Source organism: Maniola hyperantus, chromosome 19 (genome assembly GCF_902806685.2).
Source record: "Maniola hyperantus chromosome 19, iAphHyp1.2, whole genome shotgun sequence".
NCBI lineage: Eukaryota > Metazoa > Arthropoda > Insecta > Lepidoptera > Nymphalidae > Maniola > Maniola hyperantus.
The window spans coordinates 1,606,716-1,625,680 of record NC_048554.1 but is presented as its reverse complement, the minus strand read 5'-3'; the positions used below and the strand labels follow the sequence as shown (position 1 = coordinate 1,625,680).

The following is an 18,965-nucleotide window of genomic DNA, read 5'->3' as shown; positions in this document are numbered from 1 at the left end:
TACATCACTACATATTATTATAAATGCGAAAGTGTTGGTTTGTCCTTTCAATCAGGTCGCAACAGATCGACGTGATTTTTTGCATGGGTATAGTTAAAGACCTGTGTTGACGACATAGGCTACTTTTTATCCCAGCAAACATCGATATAAATGACAAGATACGGTCAAGCGAACAAAATTTTTCACGGTTTTGGAACCAAATAAATCAGCGCCACCTCTTAGATACTAATGAACGACCCGTTTGAAATCCAGACGTCACTGAGGTAGCATTGGTGCTAAAGCACCACTGAATCGGTGCCATTTTGTTTGTTCAATAGCCCTGTCCGTACGAAGTAATATATAAGTCAATGCCAGCAAATCAAATAGTTCAACGGAATTTTTAAATCATAAATCGAATCGGACGAAGTCGCGGGCATCAGTTTGTCCTTTTATATATGTAGAATCACAAATAAATTTAACGATTGTCCATAAACTTTAATAATAATATGTTATTTACAATTTACATAGTATGTATGCTATGCTATAATCCACTGGCCTGCAGTCTGCTCTTCAACGAGTCGACATGAAAATCTTCAAATGGTATAAGTCTAGTTATTTTGGGCGTCTCCAACATTGTTAGCTCTATTATACAATATAACACTTCTAGTTTGATCTTAGCTTGCTGTAGCGCCTGAAAGAAGAACATTGCAAATTAAGGTGGTTTGATACATACGGCCGCGAAAATTCAAATTTTAGTTAGTTTTTCGAAAACAGTAGACTCATCATACATCGAAAGCTTATGGTAATGAGTTTTGCGGGCATAACATTTATGCATCTACATGTTTTTCCATAAAAACTTTGGTCAAAAATACTCATTTTGTTCATATTTGTTCCTGAATGATAATTTTCTGAATTTTCCCAGATTTGCACAAATATGTGATATAAATGAGTATTTTTGACCAAAGTTTATATGGAAAAACATGTAGATGCATAAATGTTATGCCCGCAAAACTCATTACCATAAGCCTTCGATGTATGATTAGTCTACTATTTTTGAAAAACTAACTAAAATTTGAATTTTCGCGGCTGGATCTATCAAATTACCTTTAATGACGGACAGCGCTATCCATAGGGCCACCAACCACAAATTTACGGTTTTCGCATTTTTTATTTAGTTGTGCTATAAGGCACTTGTTGACGATTCAATTATTTCTATAATCTTACCGTTTCAAACATCCCCCTAATCTCTGGTTTTCTACCGATCTGTTTCCTCAACTGGATCATCTCTTGTGGAGTATAACCGACCAATTTGGATAGCACATCACTCGTAAAGTCCACGTCTAGGCTCCCCGTACCATCCACAATGGTACACCTTAAGGTCCAACCCTCTTTACTGACTGACAACTTCGAAAGTAACTTCAGAATCTGCCCTTTGACTTTGAAAACCCTACCTACTTTAATAGAATCACTCAAATTTTCAATCTGTTTTATATAAACAAACGGTTCCGACGACACTGGAATTTGGACTTTAGTTATATGCGAACTGAATTCATTTTCTTTTGCGTCTAACTTAGCTTCTATTTCCCTCAAATAGTCTTCATCTTCGAAGCACATGTCTGCATCGTCAGGATAATCTTCGACTGTATTTACACCTGTAAGTGTAGGGTTTGTTTTCATATGATTTTCAACTGTATTTGTAGGTAGCGTAGGGTTCATTTTAAAATAATTTTGAATCTTATTGGTGCTACTTGTAGAGTTGGTTTCGTTTGAAGGATTTTGAACTCTATTTGTACTATGTGTAGGATTCGTTTTTAATTTCTTTTCTCGATTGTGTATATTCGTTTCTGAGGGTCGTTTCATACGATTTTCGCAGTACTGTGCTTCAATAGCATTGAGTTCGTCAAAGTCTATGTCGTCGTCCGCAAAGTTTGAGACTTGTACGCCCGTCACTCGGGCGATTGGTCTGGACGTTTGGTCAAACGTTGGCTCCAATACTGGTTCACTTATTGGCGGGGGCATTTGAGTGTGTGGACTTGGTATATTTGTGTTCCTTGGATGGTTCAACGTTGAATCTAAATTCGTTTCTGAAATTAAATAGATTAAATATTACACAATCATCCAGTAGTTTGAACTAAGCGTTGATAGATCAGTCAGTCAGTCACTTTCTCCTTTTATATATTTAGCTCAGTAATTAATTTAGATAACAACCATCTAAATTAATTACTGAGCAACGCAATTGTAATACTTTAAATAAACTATGAATTAGTTTATTTAAAGTATTATTTATATATTCTTTACACAATCAACATTTACGAATATAGGGTCAAATCAACTTCATCGTCAACGGAATCGTCATCATCATGAACGGAAGTCCCTACAAGAGACCTAAGTCTAGCTGTGGATGTTTATCGATTGACGATGATGATGATGATGAATATAAGTTACCTTGTGCGACGGGTAATCCCAACTTGTCAGACAAGAGACAGGCCTGTGTGTTATCGCTCAGGTCGCTCGCTTCACCACCGAGCAATTCTATGCAGCTTTCTGTTAACAGCAGCATGCCGCGACGGCATTCCACTGGACCTATAAATAAATAAATAAACAAATAATAATTTATTCATGAGAACGCAGGTGACATAAAGTTAGAATATCAGTTTAAGAGCTTTATAAATTCTACAAATAACTTTAATGGTATATGACGTATTATTTAATATTTCGCCTAAGTGGAGTTAAATTAATAATTACTTACATAAAATTACAGAATCTTCAAAATAAATTAATTAATAAATCTATAAAAAATAAGGTCGATATACATTATTTTCTGCCGTGTACTGTCACAATGTATACAATTTTCGATTGAAGTCATTTCGGTCAGACCACTTTGGTCTAATTCAGTCCAGCTCGAACGTATCCGGTCTAGTCCAGTTTTACCCAATTTGGTTCAGCCCGATTCATCCCTGTTGGGTCTGGACCGGTTCAGTCCAGTCAGTCAGTCAGTCAAGTAAAATAATCCCAGGCTTAGTGTGGGTGGCTGATACAACATACCTTTTATACATATATCACACTGGGTTTACTCACGTGTTTAGTCAACGTTAGCCAGACTAATTTCGAACCCATCCAGGGTCCTTTTTCACTGGCGGGGTGATTACGTATCCCGCGACAGGCTTGCTATAGGCGTAAATCTCGCGATCATTGCTGTCAAACGTCCGGCTAGAGAGAGACAGCAATAGCCACAAAGCAAAATAAGAAGAAGATAGCAAATGAACTGTCGGATTGCTACTGCTGTCGCGTTGCTGTCACTACTGCAAAGTCTTACGTAATCACCCCGCGGGACTTCAGTGATATAGGTATATTGGAAAATTACATGCGTGGAGTGACAAGGATGGATAGAAGAAAAGATGAGGGGTAATAGGCTGGCATGGTTTGGGCATATAATGCGGAGGGAAGAAAGCCATGTCACATGAAGAATTGATAAGTATGCATGTGGAAGGAAAAAGGAGGAGAGGACGACCAAAGAAAACGTGGATGGATTGCGTGAAAGAGGATATGCGTGTAAAAAGGGTGGATAGTAGGTACGTTGACGAACGACAGAAGTGAGTGGAAGAAGAAGACATGTTGTGCCGACCCCACGTAGCGTGGGATAAGGTAAGGAAGAAGAAGAGGAAATGAGGAATCACATCACACGATAGTTTAAACGCTAAAATAAAATATACCTTTTATCAAAACTTTGCACCCCGGCGTAATGTCGAGACTCAAGTTTCTCATTGGCTTATACTCAATGCCAGCTACCTCCTGCTTGCCGTCCGTCATGCACAACTTTATCATCCTGAAAACACAAAGCAAAGTTAAATAGTTTTAAAAATAATAAAGCAGTGGGCAAGTGTCCTTTTCTCTGGTCTCTCAAGGTCTCTGTCACTCAAACCTATATGACGTTTTGTCAGTCTCAACGACAGAGACAGTGCTCTACAAATTTGCTATCTCCCAAGGTACTATCTCCTTTTGGCCGCGTACTGTACGTGGCTCAGTCTACATTTAAGAATGTAGCATGATCTTTTGTCAATAATTTAAGTTCATAGTAAGTAGTAGCAATAGTAGTGATAGCGTAGTGGTTAATACGTCCGCCTTCTTCGGTCGGAGGTTCGATCCCGGGCACGCACCTCTAACTTTTCGGAGTTATGTGCGTTTTTAAAACAATTAAACATCACTTACTTTAGCGGTGAAGATAAACATTGTGAGGAAACCTAAATGCCTGAGAGTTCTACATAATGTTCTCAAAGGTGTGTGAAGTTTGCCTATTTGCATTGGGCCAGCGTGGCAGACTAGTGGGCCGGTAATGGGTTGATCGTGAGTAAAAATAGTAGGCTGTAGCAGTCATATTCTATAGCAGCTGGAATTAAGTATGGAATACCAAAAATTTGGTAGTTGAAAAAATTACTAATCACCTATGACTTGGGACTTTATCATCAAACTTGGTAGTGGCGTCAATGTTTTCTGTATTAACTTTCTGAAGTTTCAAATACTGTTGGTAGGCAGGAGTACCTGAAAATAAATACAATAGGAGAAATAAAAGAAATTTTTAGGGTTCCGTACCGCAAAAGGAAAAACGGAACCCTTATAGGATCACTTTGTTGTCTGTCTGTCAAGAAACCTACAGGGTACTACCTACTTCCCGTTGACTTAGAGTCATGAAATTTTTCAGGAACCCAAAAAAATACAAATAGCATAAAAACACTAGTTTTCCTTCATGAAATAAATAAATTGTGATTAGATTTGAATATCTCTTTTCTGTTATTCTTGAAATACTAACCAATATCACAGACAGCATTGATTTGCAACACAAATCGACCAATCAAACAAGTCTTGTGCGTGGAGCTCAGATTGGCAGGCAGCGATCCAGGACATATGTCTGTCAAATTGTTCAGTAACCATTGTTCCTTGGCCTGGCTTTGTATCTCTTTTATGTCCGTGCAGCCGCTCTCCTCCATGAAATAGTTTACACATCTGTAATAATTTTTTTTTTAATAGACTAAGCAGCTATCGCTGATGCGTCTATATCAGAAGTGCTTCGAATTTTCCAAATGTTTTTCCAATCTATTCTTGAACTGGTTAACAGAACTTGACATAACCACATCCTTAGGCAATATTCCATATGTGAACAACTCTGTTGGTCACAAAGTGTTTTAATGGATTTGATGATGGCAATAATTGATATTGTAGCTTAATATCATGTCCTCTAAATCTAATAATAATCCATGCTAATTATTGATCTGATGACATGGATCTGAGACATGTTGAGAACTATGGGCCTCATAAGAAAGCGAGTCACTCAGCGGGCGATGGAGAGAGCTATGCTTGGAGTTTCTCTACGTGATCAAATCAGAAATGAGGAGATCCGTAGGAGAACTAGAGTAACCGAAATAGCTCAACGGGTTGCGAAGCTGAAGTGCGAAGTTTAAGACAACGCTCTACGAAGCCAAAACCTCTTTCTAAAAGAGACGTGCTGGCGAAATTTTGCTTTAAAGCTGTAATAAAAAAGTTTTCCCAGCACTCACCCTGATATCCAATCTTCATCAGCTAGCATATAAAGTGAAGCCAAAAAATTCCGAACAGAATTCAGTATGGCGGTTGTAGACATTGTGGTCATACTTTTATAAAACGATTTAATTGAATTGAATATGAAAATAACATTTAATTTAACATTTTTTCACAAAAACATCCACTTAATTTTATTTTGGCGGCCACTGGCGGCCACAGAGTACATTATATATACTGGTATAGAGACGTCAGCTAATCTTTCGTAGTGGCGCCATCTGTTTCTAATTGCAGTAACTATTGTATGTAATTTATTTTTAATTTTTTCCGGCCTTGGATACTAGTTTTTTAAGATCCAAAAGGTAGGTACACGTCGCAATATGGCAGAAATTCAGTCTTATTCTTAGTTCGGCCGCATTATTTATTATTTTATACATTGAAAGAAGTACTTTCAGTAAGTACTGAAAGTTAAGGTAATAAAACAAAACCCGTAATTTATTATTTAAAACTAAATTTTCTTTTTTTCTTTACACATGATTTTTGTACTGCATTCTCTATAGGTATTAGGTTATGTTGAATTTAGCATGAATTTATAAGTGAATATCCCAGCAGTACACTTGAATGGATGGATCACGGATGCAGTAACACTGCGTAAACAAAAATGTGGCACAAACATGGATTTCAAGGTTGCTATAGTACCCTTATTATAAATGCGAAAGTGTGTTTGTTTGTTGGTTTGTCCTCTAATCAAGTCGCAACGTGCAACGAATTGACGTGATTTTTTGCATGGGTATACTATAGACTATACATATAGTCTATGGGTATAGATATAGATATAGACCTAGAGAGTGAAATAGGCTACTTTTTATCCCGGAAAATCAAAGAATTCCATCAGTGTTTTTAAAAACCTAATTCCACGCGGATTAAGTCGCGGGCTTCAGCTAGTAGCATAGGAGTAATAGTGTCCTGTGGCTAGTAGCACCTAGTAGTAAATAAAACTTTTTGAGTCGTAGAGATCTTCTTCATCTTCTTAATTTGCTTTATGGGAAGTCGTAGAGATACCAGACTACAGTGCGACAAGGCTCTCTTGCCACTTGATTGACATTGACAGGGGGGCGCTATTGGAGAACAAAGGCTTAGAATATTCAAACAAGAACAAAGGGGACACTTGACGGCACCGTTGGTTCCGATTTCACCACGCGCCAAGATAGCCTTGTCGCACCGTAATTTATTTTTTGATAAAACGCCATCTAGTTCTAATTGCACAAACTAAAATTATAGAGATTTTTTATACTAAACAACATTAGTTCTATCTGTTAAGACCCTGCTGGCGGCCACCAATCATACCAATCACAGAGTACATTGAATATACGGGTTGAATATACCAATTGCCACCACCACAGAGTACATTATATATACTGGTATAGAGACGTCAGCTAATCTTTCATAGTGGCGCCATCTGTTTCTAATTGCAGTAACTGTTCTTCTTCTTCCTTACCTTATCCCACGCTACGTGGGGTCGGCACAACATGTCTTCTTCTTCCACTCATTCCTGTCATTCGTCAACGTATTATCCACTTCTTTTTCACGCATATCCTCTTTCACGCAATCCATCCACCTTTTCTTTGGTCGTCCTCTCCTCTTTTTTCCTTCCACATGCATACTTAACATTCTTCTAGTGACATGGCTTTCTTCCCTCCGCATTATATGCCCATACCATGCCAGCCTATTACCCCTCATCTTTTCTACCACTGGCGCTACTTTCAAACTACCCCTTATATATTCATTTCTTATCTTATCCATCCTTGTCACACCACACATCCATCTCAACATTCGCATTTCAGTCGCATGTACTCGCCTTTCATCCGTCCCTTTTACCGCCCAACATTCTGAACCATACAATGTGACAGGTCTAACGACTGTTTTATAGATTTTCCCCTTAAGTTTAAGGGGCATTTGCGGGTCGCATGTAACACCTGAGACCTGTCGCCATTTCATCCATCCCGCATTCATTCTATTGTTCACGTCTCGGTCAATATTACCGTCGTTTTGGAAGAGCGAACCGAGGTACCGGAAATTGGAACAAACAGGTAAGGTTATGCCATCTAGAGCAATCTCAGAGAAACTGGAGGGGCCACCGAAGTCACAGAACATATGTTCTGTCTTAGTCCGGCTGATCCTTAGGCCAACACTTTCCAATTTCTCTTGCCAGCTACATAGTCTGTTCTGGACTTCGATCGCATCTTCTCCGACAAGCACAATGTCATGCACCAGGGTGCCTGCTCCTGTATGTTTGACGTCAGAGCATCCATTATCAGGGCAAACAAGTAAGGACTTAAAGCCGATCCCTGATGCAAACCTACTTCCACATTGAACCTGTCTGTAACTCCAGCTTCTGACCGGACCCTTGTGCTTGCTCGTCTATACATCGCTTTCACAAGCCTCACGTACTTCCCAGGCACTCTCTTTACTTTCATAGCCCACCACAAAACATCACGAGGAACTCTATCATATGCCTTCTCCAGGTCGATAAATACCATGTGCAGGTTTCTACGTGCACCCCTGTATTTCTCGCAGAGTTGACGGAGTGCGAATATTGCATCTGTGGTACCTCGACCGGGCATAAACCCGAACTGGTTTTGTGTGACCTCAGTCTCCTCTCTCAGTCTCCTTTCTATCACTTTTTCCCAAATCTTCATACTATGCGACATGAGCTTTATTCCTCGATAGCTGTTACAGTCTTGTACATCACCCTTGTTTTTGTAAATGGGCACCAACAAACTGTTGCACCATTCTTCGGGGATCTCCTCCTCATGCAACAGCTTATTGAAGAATAAAGTCAGCCAGCTCCATCCATCTTCTTTTAGGAACTTCCATACTTCAGCTGGTATACTATCTGGCCCTGTTGCTCTACCATTTTTCATACTCTGTACTGCCTTTCTTACTTCATCTATACTCACCTGTTCTACCATACCCAAGTTAGTTGGTACATTATCTAACTCTCCACTCCACTCATTCTCTTCATTCATTAACTTTCTAAAATATTCTCTCCAACGGTCTTTTATGTCCTCTTCATTTGTTAAAACTTTCTTTTCACTATCCTTTATGCATTTGATGTGAATAATATCCCTTGCATTCTTTTCTCTTGCTCTTGCTAGTCGGTATAAATCTTTTTGGCCTTGGGGGCTTTCAAGAGACCTATACAATTTTTCTTGTGCCTTTCCCCTTGCGATACCGACAGCTCTCTTAGCTTTCTTTTTACGCTCCATATATACTTCCCTTTTATTTTGTTTCATAATTACGTCACTATCGCTCACTCCTTTCCACTCTTTAAAGGCATCTTTTTTTTCTTTCAGAACTTTTTGTACGTCCTCACTCCACCACCAGGTGTCTTTGTCAATCCGCCTTCTATTCTTCGTCTCACCAAAAATATCCATTGCCACACTCCTCATAAATGAAGCCATTTCATTCCAGCACTCATTCACCGATTTCTTTTGAAAATCACCATCCATTTCAATCATTTTGTCTACCACTCGTCTTTGAAATTCTATCGCGCACTCCTCTTTTTCTATCATGTACCATTTTATTTTAGGCAGGGTTTTAGGCTTGGACTTGATGGTTTGAACCTTTACTTTCATTTCCATTAGTAAAAGTCTGTGTTGAGATGCTAATGGTTCCCCCGGTATGACTTTACAGTCCTTCACTGTGTTAAGATTTTTCCTGCTAATTAGAAAATAGTCTATTTGTGATCTGTGGTTGCCACTTTGGTAAGTAATTAAATGCTGGTCTCGTTTCTCAAAAAATGTATTTACTATGACCATGTCAAAGGCAGATGCCGATTGCAGTAGTGTTTCTCCCTCTCTGTTTCGAGTCCCAAATTGCAGTAGGTAACTATTGTATGTAATTTATTTTTAATTTTTTCCGGCCTTGGATACTAGTTTTTTAAGGTCAACTATATAGCTATACGTATAACAGGTATAACACGTGTGCAGGTTTGATTCATATATAATTTTTATAGGTAGTGACTTCAAAGAAAATACGAATCAAAAATTATAATCCTGCTTAGGTAGATACACGTCGCAATAAGGCAGAAATTCAGTCTTATTCTTAGTTCGGCCGCATAATTTATTATTTTATACATTGAAAGAAGTACTTTCAGTACTAAAAGTTGAGGTAATAAAACAAAACCCGTAATTTATTATTTAAAACTAAATTTTCTTTTTTCTTTACACATGATTTTTGTAGTGCATTCTCTATAGGTATTAGGTTATGTTGAATTTAGCATGAATTTATAAGTGAATATCCCAGCAGTACACTTGAATGGATGGATCACGAGAGTGAAATAGGCTACTTTTTATCCCGGAAAATCAAAGAATTCCCTCAGTGTTTTTAAAAACCTAATTCCACGCGGATGAAGTCGCGGGCTTCAGCTAGTAGCATAGGAGTAATAGTGTCCTGTGGCTAGTAGCACCTAGTAGTAAATAAAACTTTTTGAGTCGTAGAGATCTTCTTCTTCTTCTTAATTTGCTTTATGGGAAGTCGTAGAGATACCAGACTACAGTGCGACAAGGCTCTCTTGCCACTTGATTGACATTGACAGGGGGGCGCTATTGGAGAACAAAGGCTTAGAATATTCAAACAAGAACAAAGGGGACACTTGACGGCACCGTTAGTTCCGATTTCGCCACGCGCCAAGATAGCCTTGTCGCACCGTATTTTTTTTTTTGATAAAACGCCATCTAGTTCTAATTGCACAAACTAAAATTATGGAGATTTTTTATACTAAACAACATTAGTTCTATCCACTACCTATCTGTTAAGACCATAGATTATCTACTATGGTTAAGACCCTGGCCACCACTGCCACCAATCAAAGAGCATTGGTATATATATTTTTTTTAAATTTATTTTACGGCCCTGGATAACAGTCCTTTAAGGCCTGCATTGGTATATAAGTTGGTATACCATATGTAAAAAGTACTCTGTGTTGGTATATAACACAGAATACATTAAATATAGGGGTATAGAGTTAACTCTGAGAATTATTGCATAGCGCCATCTAGCGATATGTGACGTCACGTTTGTTGTGGGCTCTTCTCAGACCAGCGCGTTTGGAACCCTCGTAGCTTTAGTTTTAAGTTTGCGTAATAATTATCACCACTATATCTTACAAATCTAACACCATACCAGACCATCAATAAGAGTAATTTATTACCTATTTTGAATAAATCATTTGACTTTGACTAAACCCGTCAAAAATCGCGCTCCTCAGGATATTTCTTAAATAATATTATTCCCCAACGTAATTTCCAAAAATCAAATTTTAATTGATTTGACTTTTAGAAATTACTTTGGAGACAATGGAATTTGAATTTAAACAGTTTAGCGATTACACAGTTTTTTATAATTTATTTTATTAAATAGATTAAATGCCAACATTTTAATTATATCACCTTCGTCTAAATCTAAAATTTCAATTCAAAATCAGCATGGCACACTCGTCGGTTTCGATACACATAGTGAGGAACCAAAGATGTGTCTAGTCCAACAGCTCCAGTCCACGCAAGATACCGATCCATTTCTTTTTCAGGATTGGGAAATGAACGAAGAACTGTATCATCTTTGCCTGAAAAAAAAATTGTGAAAACTGACCACATACCGTTGCATAATTCATCATCATCAATGAGTACTACTACCAGCTTCTGTTTATGACTTTGTCTGCGAGGACTTTAGAATTGGTGCATCCCGCATAATATACCATCTCCGTTGCTAATTAGCCTAATCCAAATTGTTTCTTTAATTGTGATGTGGAGGAGTAACAAACATCCAAAATTACATATTATCTAAATATATAAAAGGGAAAAGTGACCGACTGACTGATCTATCAACGCACAGTTCAAACTACTGGACGGATCGGGCTGAAATTTGGCATGCAGATAGCTATTACGACGTAGGCAAGCGCTAAGAAATGGTGAAAGAGGGGTTTGAAATTTGTGTAGTCCACGCGGACGAAGTCGCGAGCATGAGCTAGTTTATAATATAAATAATGAAGAGCAACATTTAATGAAGCTTTTATTAGACCAAAGGTCAGATACAGAAGGAGACGTACTCAAGACAGCAAATATAGTGTGGAGCTACCTTACTATGAAGCCCTAACCACCAGTAGCTTAACCGATGGACTCAAGTTTTTAATAAGTTTTTAATACCTATATCAAACGTTTCTTAACAAAAGAGGAGTTACAGTCCTCTTTTCGTGAGGAAATCTGCATCAGAGTTTTTAGCATTGACACGAAGGCGATGAAGACTAATTATCTTTGCTTTAAATAATAATTTATAAGTTGATTACTTACGAGTTTTACCTATCTTGGCACACAACAAAATAACCTCTCTCAGAAGCAACCATAGTTCTAATCGTTAGGCAGATCAGTGTCCAGAGGTTTGCGCGTAAGTGAGAAAAGCGAAGCCGTCGTAGTCCAGGGAGCAAGCAAAATCGTAGAATTTATCTCTTAATATAAGAGAGACCCAAATAATTCTCCGAAGTAGCGCCATCTACTGCAAAGTGACGAACTATTTCTACAGTACATTAGTACCATAGATTATCTACTATATTACTAGAGAATGATTAGTACATTATCACTACGTCATAGATTAATATGTATACCTGCACTACGGAACGATTCGCAAATTTTTTTTTAAACACACAAACACAAAATGTTTTGGTGGTGGTTCCATAAAAATTTCTGGATCCAACTCCTCAATCCTGATGCTGCAGGGTTACTGCTCGTCTAAGTTAACAAGATTCAGGAAGTGTTCATAGTGAATTTATGTTGTAGGTACCAAGCAACGATAGTATGCTACAGACTCCAAGTCCCAACTCCTCAACCCAGATACTGTAGAGTACAGCACTCCTAAACTATAGTGATTCAGGAACTGCGGAAGATGCAATATTATTTTTGGTATCAAGCATAGACCACACCATTGAACTGCGGATCCCAACTCTTCAATCCTGATGCTGCAAGGTACTGAACTCCTAAGCCGTGGGTATTCGGGAATTTCTGATGACGAATTGATAATTTTTAGTTAGCAAGCAACGATTTCATGATTAACTATATTTTTAGCACCCAGAAGTGGAAAATATTTAAAAATACAAGGTCAAGACAGCTAAATCCAATTTAAGGTTCGTACGCACCTGAGCGGCGCGGCGCGGCGCTTCAGTCCGACTGCAGAACGCGTCACCTCAGGCCGCTCGACGGTGCCTACCGCACTACAACTTCAGTACGCGGCACCTCGCGTCACTTGCGCGTCACTTTTATACCCGTTCGCGTAGGAGCGCGAAGCGCCGCGCCGCGCCGCTGGGTATGTCGCACTAGCGTCACTGCACTGCGCGTCGCTTCGCTGCGCTTCAAAATATTCTCTCCAGCCGTGCCGCGCGGCAACGCGCGGTGAAGCGCTGTGCAGCGCCGCTCTAGTGCGATATGCGCCATACAAAATGATAGAAATGATATTTTGACGCTCTGTGCCGCGACGTGCAGCTCGCTGAAGCGCCGCGCCGCGCCGCTTAGGTGCGTACGAACCTTTACTTTAATATCAACATAATTTCCAACAATAATCAATAAAACACCACGTACAACCGTTAATAACTTTAAAGCAAATATAAAACAATCAGAAGAATACAAAGAATAATATCAGCAAACTTATGGCGTATAATGACTACTAAACAATGGTAATTGTCGTGTTATTCATCGTTACGTCGTGCTATCGTTATCTATTCAGTATTTTAATCTAGCTGTTTTACTCAATCTACGCGTAATATTTGACAAACATGTTTGACCGTTTACAGGGTGTGACAGGGTAATGTATTCTGTGGACAGGGTACTTTACTGAACATCACTATTTTGTATGACCCATAGAATAAGAATAAGAATACATCATTTACTCCGTGACGCAAAAAGAGCTTGCCAATTTCAATTTTTATCCATCTCCCTCGTAAATCGACAATAGGCCGATTGACAACAAAACCCACTATCCTGGGAAGCATTTTTTTCATAAATGCTTCCCAAATAAGTGTTGTGAACCGAGAGCCTGTATTCGTGACTAATACAGTGGAGGAAAAAATATGAAGAGGCGAAATGCCGAATCTGGCAAGATGCGGCGCCCTATAAAGCGCACAAAAATCACCGAAGGAATGTATGGAAAGTGAGTTGAAAAGCTTTTGCTTAGTACAGAACAGTATTAGAACGATAAAATTTATGATGCGAGAAAGAATTCAGTTAACTAAATTGGACTTTAAGAATATGCAGTGGGTATAAGAATGTGCAGGTTGGGAGGACCGTCTGGCGTTTCTTAGTTCACATCTGCTAATGGAAAAATAATCCAAATAAACAGCTAACATGTGTTTTATACATGTAATAATGGCTGAGTCATAATGTGGCTAAGTATTACGTTTTATATCTTTGCACAAGTCCTTATATTAATTTAAAAGTACCAATTTAAATGATTGTTTATACACCTAACAACACAATTTTCTCAAATTGTTTATTCACCTATGTTAACAGACAGTTTTTATGCATTTATTTACTTATTCCTCATTCTTGTTTGAACTATGTACTTAATAAATATTCTGTTCAAACCTCGCCATCTGTTTTACAAAAGTATTTAACTGCATAAAACTAAAACTGTAAACTATTTACCACAAAAAATTTAAATTTACAAAAAGTACAGTCCAAGTGGTGATTAATGGGCATGTTGCCCAATACTCTGTCACTATTGCCTCGCTAGATGGCTAAGCTTAGCCATTGAGCTAATTAAACACAAGCTCTTGGGGTCACCTGATGCGTAATTGGCTTTTGGGATGGCACATCAAAAGCTATTGTGTCCAACAACCATAAACCCATTTCAAAAATTAAGTTTCAATAATATTACTTAATACATTGTAAAAGTAATTTTTTCACTAATATAATAATAAAAAGAAATATAATAGATACCTACTTAAGGAGTCAGGCTCGCGCACCGAGGGTTCCGTACTACGGTCGTATTTTTCGACATTCTGTACGATAATACAAAAACTATGATGCATAGAAATAAATAAAATACTGTTTTAGAATGCTTAGGTAAAGCCCTTACACATGATACCCCACTTGATATAGTTATCTTACTTCGAAAATTGAAAATACTAATTATTAGTCCATGACCACAATTTAATTTTTTTTGTGTGATGTAACCCTAAATTTACGGTTTTCCGTATTTTCCCTTATGTCTGCTATATCCTGTAGTTATCTTGACAGACTGACAGACAGACAACAAAGTGATCCTCTATAAGGGTCCCTTTTTCCTTTTGAGGTACAGCACCCTAAAAATGGTAATGTGCTATAAAAGCTGCGTGATTAGAATTAATAATTGGAATACATTGTGTGAATTGACAATCTTTTCTATACATAAGTAAGTACTACTGAACTAAACTAAGAAATAGATTTTACAAAACCTTTGTTAATTACAAATTGATGACATTTATAATTATATTATATTATTATTTCTTAAGTGGCGGCTCTTACTGTTATCAATCTCAGTCAGTATAATTTTCATTATACCTACTGTAATTATCTTGTTATACGAAATATAATTACCTTCTACACCAGTCTGTAGGTAAACAATTGATCATTTAACTTACAAGTTAGGTATAATTTTATTTTTAGATCTATTAAAACTTGAAAGACTTAAAAACTATGGTGGAAAATGCTTTTTAATTATATACCTAAACCGAAACTTAGATAATCATGTTGTAGGACAAAAAGCGGACACACATTTAAAAAAACCTAAACCGAAAAAGAATCCATATTTAATACTAGCTTATGCTCGCGACTTCGTCCGCGTGGACTACAAAATTTCAAAACCCTATTTCACCCCCTTAGGAGTTGAATTTTCAAAAATCCTTTCTTAGCGGATGCCTACGTCATAATAGCTATCTGCATGCCAAATTTCAGCCCGATCCGTCCAGTAGTTTGAGCTGTGCGTTGATAGATCAGTCAGTCAGTCAGTCAGTCATTCAGTCAGTCAGTCAGTCAGTCAGTCAGTCACCTTTTCCTTTTTCCATATTTAATATTATGAATGTGAAATAGTGTCTGTCTGTCAGTCTACTAGCTTAGTATTGTAGCAACCTTTAAACTTTAACAATTTATTAAAGTTTATGGGTGTCTAGCAGAGGATTGCCACAACCCTAAATGTCTGGCAATGTATGATGTGATTCCTAATACTATTCCAAAGAAAATATACAAAAATAACACTTTATAGTTTGACAAGATTTTTACACCTTTGTTATCTGTTATCTGCCAAAGCCACCATGATCCCAACTTCATAGTTGCGGATCGTTCCTCCCTGTGTTGGGGACAATACACAGAAAAACTTTCAGCTTTTATAATATAATGAAGGTTTGGCCCTCTCAGGCACTTAATCTATGTGTTTTACCTGAAGTTCTTAATTTTTTGTACAGTTCTATGTTGTACCTGAAATTCGTAAAATTTACAGTTCTGTGTTGTGCCTGAAATTCGTAATTTTTGCAGTTCTCTCCTGTACCTGAAATTCGTAATGCTGTGGGTGACGGTCGTGCTAGCGGACCACATGTTGGAGTTCAGATTCGAATTCCTGTGGCCATTTTGGATGATGTTGAGATCAATTTATGATTCATTTAAATATCATGGAATTGTAAGTATTTACAACTTATATTATACTTATACTTATACTATACTAACTTATATTATATATTACTATATATTTATATTTGTAAGAATTAATACTAATAAAATAGTAAACCATACCCCAATGTTGTCTAGGGGGATTTAGGTTTTTAAAAAACCGGTCAAGTGCAAGTTGGACTTGCACACGAAGGGTTTTGTACCATCGTACAAGAAATAACACTTTCTAACAGCTGTAGTTGATGATGTACAGTGCAATCTGTGATGAGACTTAGCTAATATATTATTTATTTCCTACTAACTGATCTATCAACGCACAACTCAAACTACTGAACGGATCAGGCTGAAATTTGGCATGCAGATAGCTATTATAATGTGGACATCTGCTAAGAAAGGATTTTTGAAAATTCAACCTCTAAAGGAATAAAATTTGAGTAGTCCACATAGTCGCGAGTATCAGTATTCAGCACCCTTATTATAAATGCGAAAGTGTGTTTGTTTGTTGGTTTGTCCTTCAATCACGTCGCAACGGTGCAACGGATTGACGTGATTTTTTTGCATGGGTATAGTTTAAGACCTAGAGAGTGACATAGGCTACTTTTTATCCCGGAAAATGAAAGAGTTCCTAAGGGATTTTTAAAAACCTAAATCCACGCGTACGAAGTCGTGGGCATCAGCTAGTAAGCTAATAAGTCTAAAGAACCACTATATGAATGTAAAAGAAGAATTTAAAGCACTTTATATTATGTTTGTTACAGGCATTCTCAGTATTCTTCATATGCCTGGCGTTGATGTCCGACCTGATATGTTTCTTCTTTATACCACTGCAGTACATATTCTTCGCTGCCAGTACCTATGTGTGGGTGCAGTACGTGTGGTACACATGTGAGTATTACTCTGTTTACATAGAGTTTGTTGCTTGATTGTATTATGACGTACTAGTAATAATATTCTAGTAATAGTAATAGCACAGCCTGGGGTTCCCTCCGGCATGATGGACTGACGGTATAAAAAGGGTGACGGATGGCGGCTGGATAAGGAATCCAAAATCCCTGGGCTATCCCAGGATTATCTATACTAATAAATAAAATTGAAGTGTCTGATTATTTTTTTCTGATTATTTTATTAGTTTTTTGCAATCAACAGCGATATATACAATATAATTTTACATAATAACAGACTGAAAATAAGGCCAATAGGATTTCAATTTTTTACAGATTACTTAAATAGATATTAAGCATAAATTTATAACAGTACGTTTGAACGGGCTAATCTTCGGAACGGGAGAACCAATGAACCAATTTTGACGGGACTTCCACAGACAAGTAGAGGATTAACCAAGGAGTAACATAGGCTACTTTTTAACTGACTTTCAAAAAAGGAGGAGTTGTGTTTTCTACCTGTGTACACCGAAATCTCTGAGATTTCTGAACTGATTTGCGTATTTTTATTAAATTAATAGAGAAACTGTGACTTTGGGGCCGATTCTCTTGTACACAATCTATAAACTTAACTAAATTAACAGGCCTAAATCTAGTGCCATCCTTTTCCGCAAGCAACATTACGAAAGGGATAGCAATAGATTTAGGCGTGACATTTTAGTTTAGTTTAGAGATTGTGTACAATGGAATTAGCCACATTGTCCCATAAAATATTTATATTCCAATTCCTCAATTCTGATGCTGCAGGGAACCTGACCATCCCATTAGTCTTGGGATTTAGAAACTGTCGGTTATAAATTGATATTGAAGGTACTTACCAATTAAAGACTTTTTGAACTCTAGGACCCAACTCGTCAGCCCTGATACTGCAAAGAATTGCAGTCCTAAATCTTGGTGATCCCACGGGATTTTGAAAAACCTAAATCCACGCGGGCGAAGCCGCGGGATCAGCTAGTTGGAAATAAGGGCTGGGAATGCTGGGATCGAATTTTCCACTCGCGCCAATGGCGTAGAGTCCTTGTATGAATTAACACTGCTTAAACGAGTATGTTGTCTGCAGTTGCGGATAAGGGCGTGTGTCTACCGACGGTGGCGGTATGCTGCCTGGTGGTATACATGGAGGGTGCGCTGCGGGCGCGTACCGGCCCGCTGGAGCTGTGGCGGCCGCTCGCCGCGCACTGCCTGGGCTACCCGGCGCTGTCGCTCGGCTTCGGCGTTAAGGTACGTGTTTCCACCATCATCTCCCTGTCTCAGGCTCACTCACTGTGTGTCCCATATAGGGGAGAAAGGAACGGGACAAGGACAGAGATAAATAATTTGTAAGGAGTCAAGAAGGCGCCAAAAGCATGTAGAGGGACGCTCTCGCGTAAATATGTCCAGTTTTTAGTAGACCTGCTAGGCTCTATTATATACTCGTCTTATTTGTATGGAGAAACACGAGATAATGCGTAGACAAAATTTTCTCGCGGGGCGCATGTTAGGCCCTCTGGGCGCGTTTGGAACCCTCGTAGCTTTAGTTTTAAGCACATATTAATTATCACTACTATATGATCTTACAAATTAAAATTTTGACCATCAGTAAGCGTAAAATTTTACCTATCCATACTTAATATTAGAAATGCGAAAGTGTGTCTGTCTGTCTGTCTGTCTGTCTGTCTGCTAGCCTTTCACGGCCCATCCGTTCAACCGATTTTGACGAAATTTGGTACAGCGATAGCTTTCATCCCGGGGAAGGACATAGAATTTTTATCCCGTAAAATCAAAGAGTTCCCACGGGATTATTAAAAACCTAAATCCACGCGTACGAAGTCGCAGCATCAGCTAG

General features: G+C 38.2%; 2 protein-coding genes and 1 long non-coding RNA gene across 4 annotated transcripts in view; 2 read left to right on the top strand and 1 right to left on the bottom strand.

Moving 5' to 3' along the window:
- Positions 1-18,965, top strand: part of LOC138403656 (uncharacterized) — a 94,781-nt gene that overhangs the window by 31,606 nt on the left and 44,210 nt on the right. The window lies entirely within an intron of this gene.
- Positions 460-6,905, bottom strand: LOC117991235 (recQ-mediated genome instability protein 1-like). Its single transcript, XM_034978800.2, has 8 exons — positions 6,850-6,905; positions 5,532-5,731; positions 4,787-4,980; positions 4,422-4,518; positions 3,693-3,805; positions 2,425-2,562; positions 1,204-2,063; positions 460-670 (listed from the first exon to the last, which is right to left on the bottom strand). Exons 2-8 carry the CDS (start codon positions 5,621-5,623, stop codon positions 521-523), a joined length of 1,644 nt encoding a protein of 547 aa, XP_034834691.1. The 5' UTR covers positions 5,624-5,731; positions 6,850-6,905; the 3' UTR covers positions 460-520.
- Positions 13,456-18,965, top strand: part of LOC117991446 (macoilin-1) — a 41,293-nt gene continuing 35,783 nt past the window's right edge. For both annotated transcript variants that reach the window (XM_069504907.1, XM_034979044.2), the window contains exons 1-4: positions 13,456-13,707; positions 16,068-16,209; positions 16,958-17,084; positions 18,201-18,361. In XM_069504907.1, coding sequence (XP_069361008.1) covers positions 13,628-13,707; positions 16,068-16,209; positions 16,958-17,084; positions 18,201-18,361 — 510 coding nt within the window. In that variant the 5' untranslated portion in view covers positions 13,456-13,627. The remainder of the gene's footprint in view (positions 13,708-16,067; positions 16,210-16,957; positions 17,085-18,200; positions 18,362-18,965) is intronic.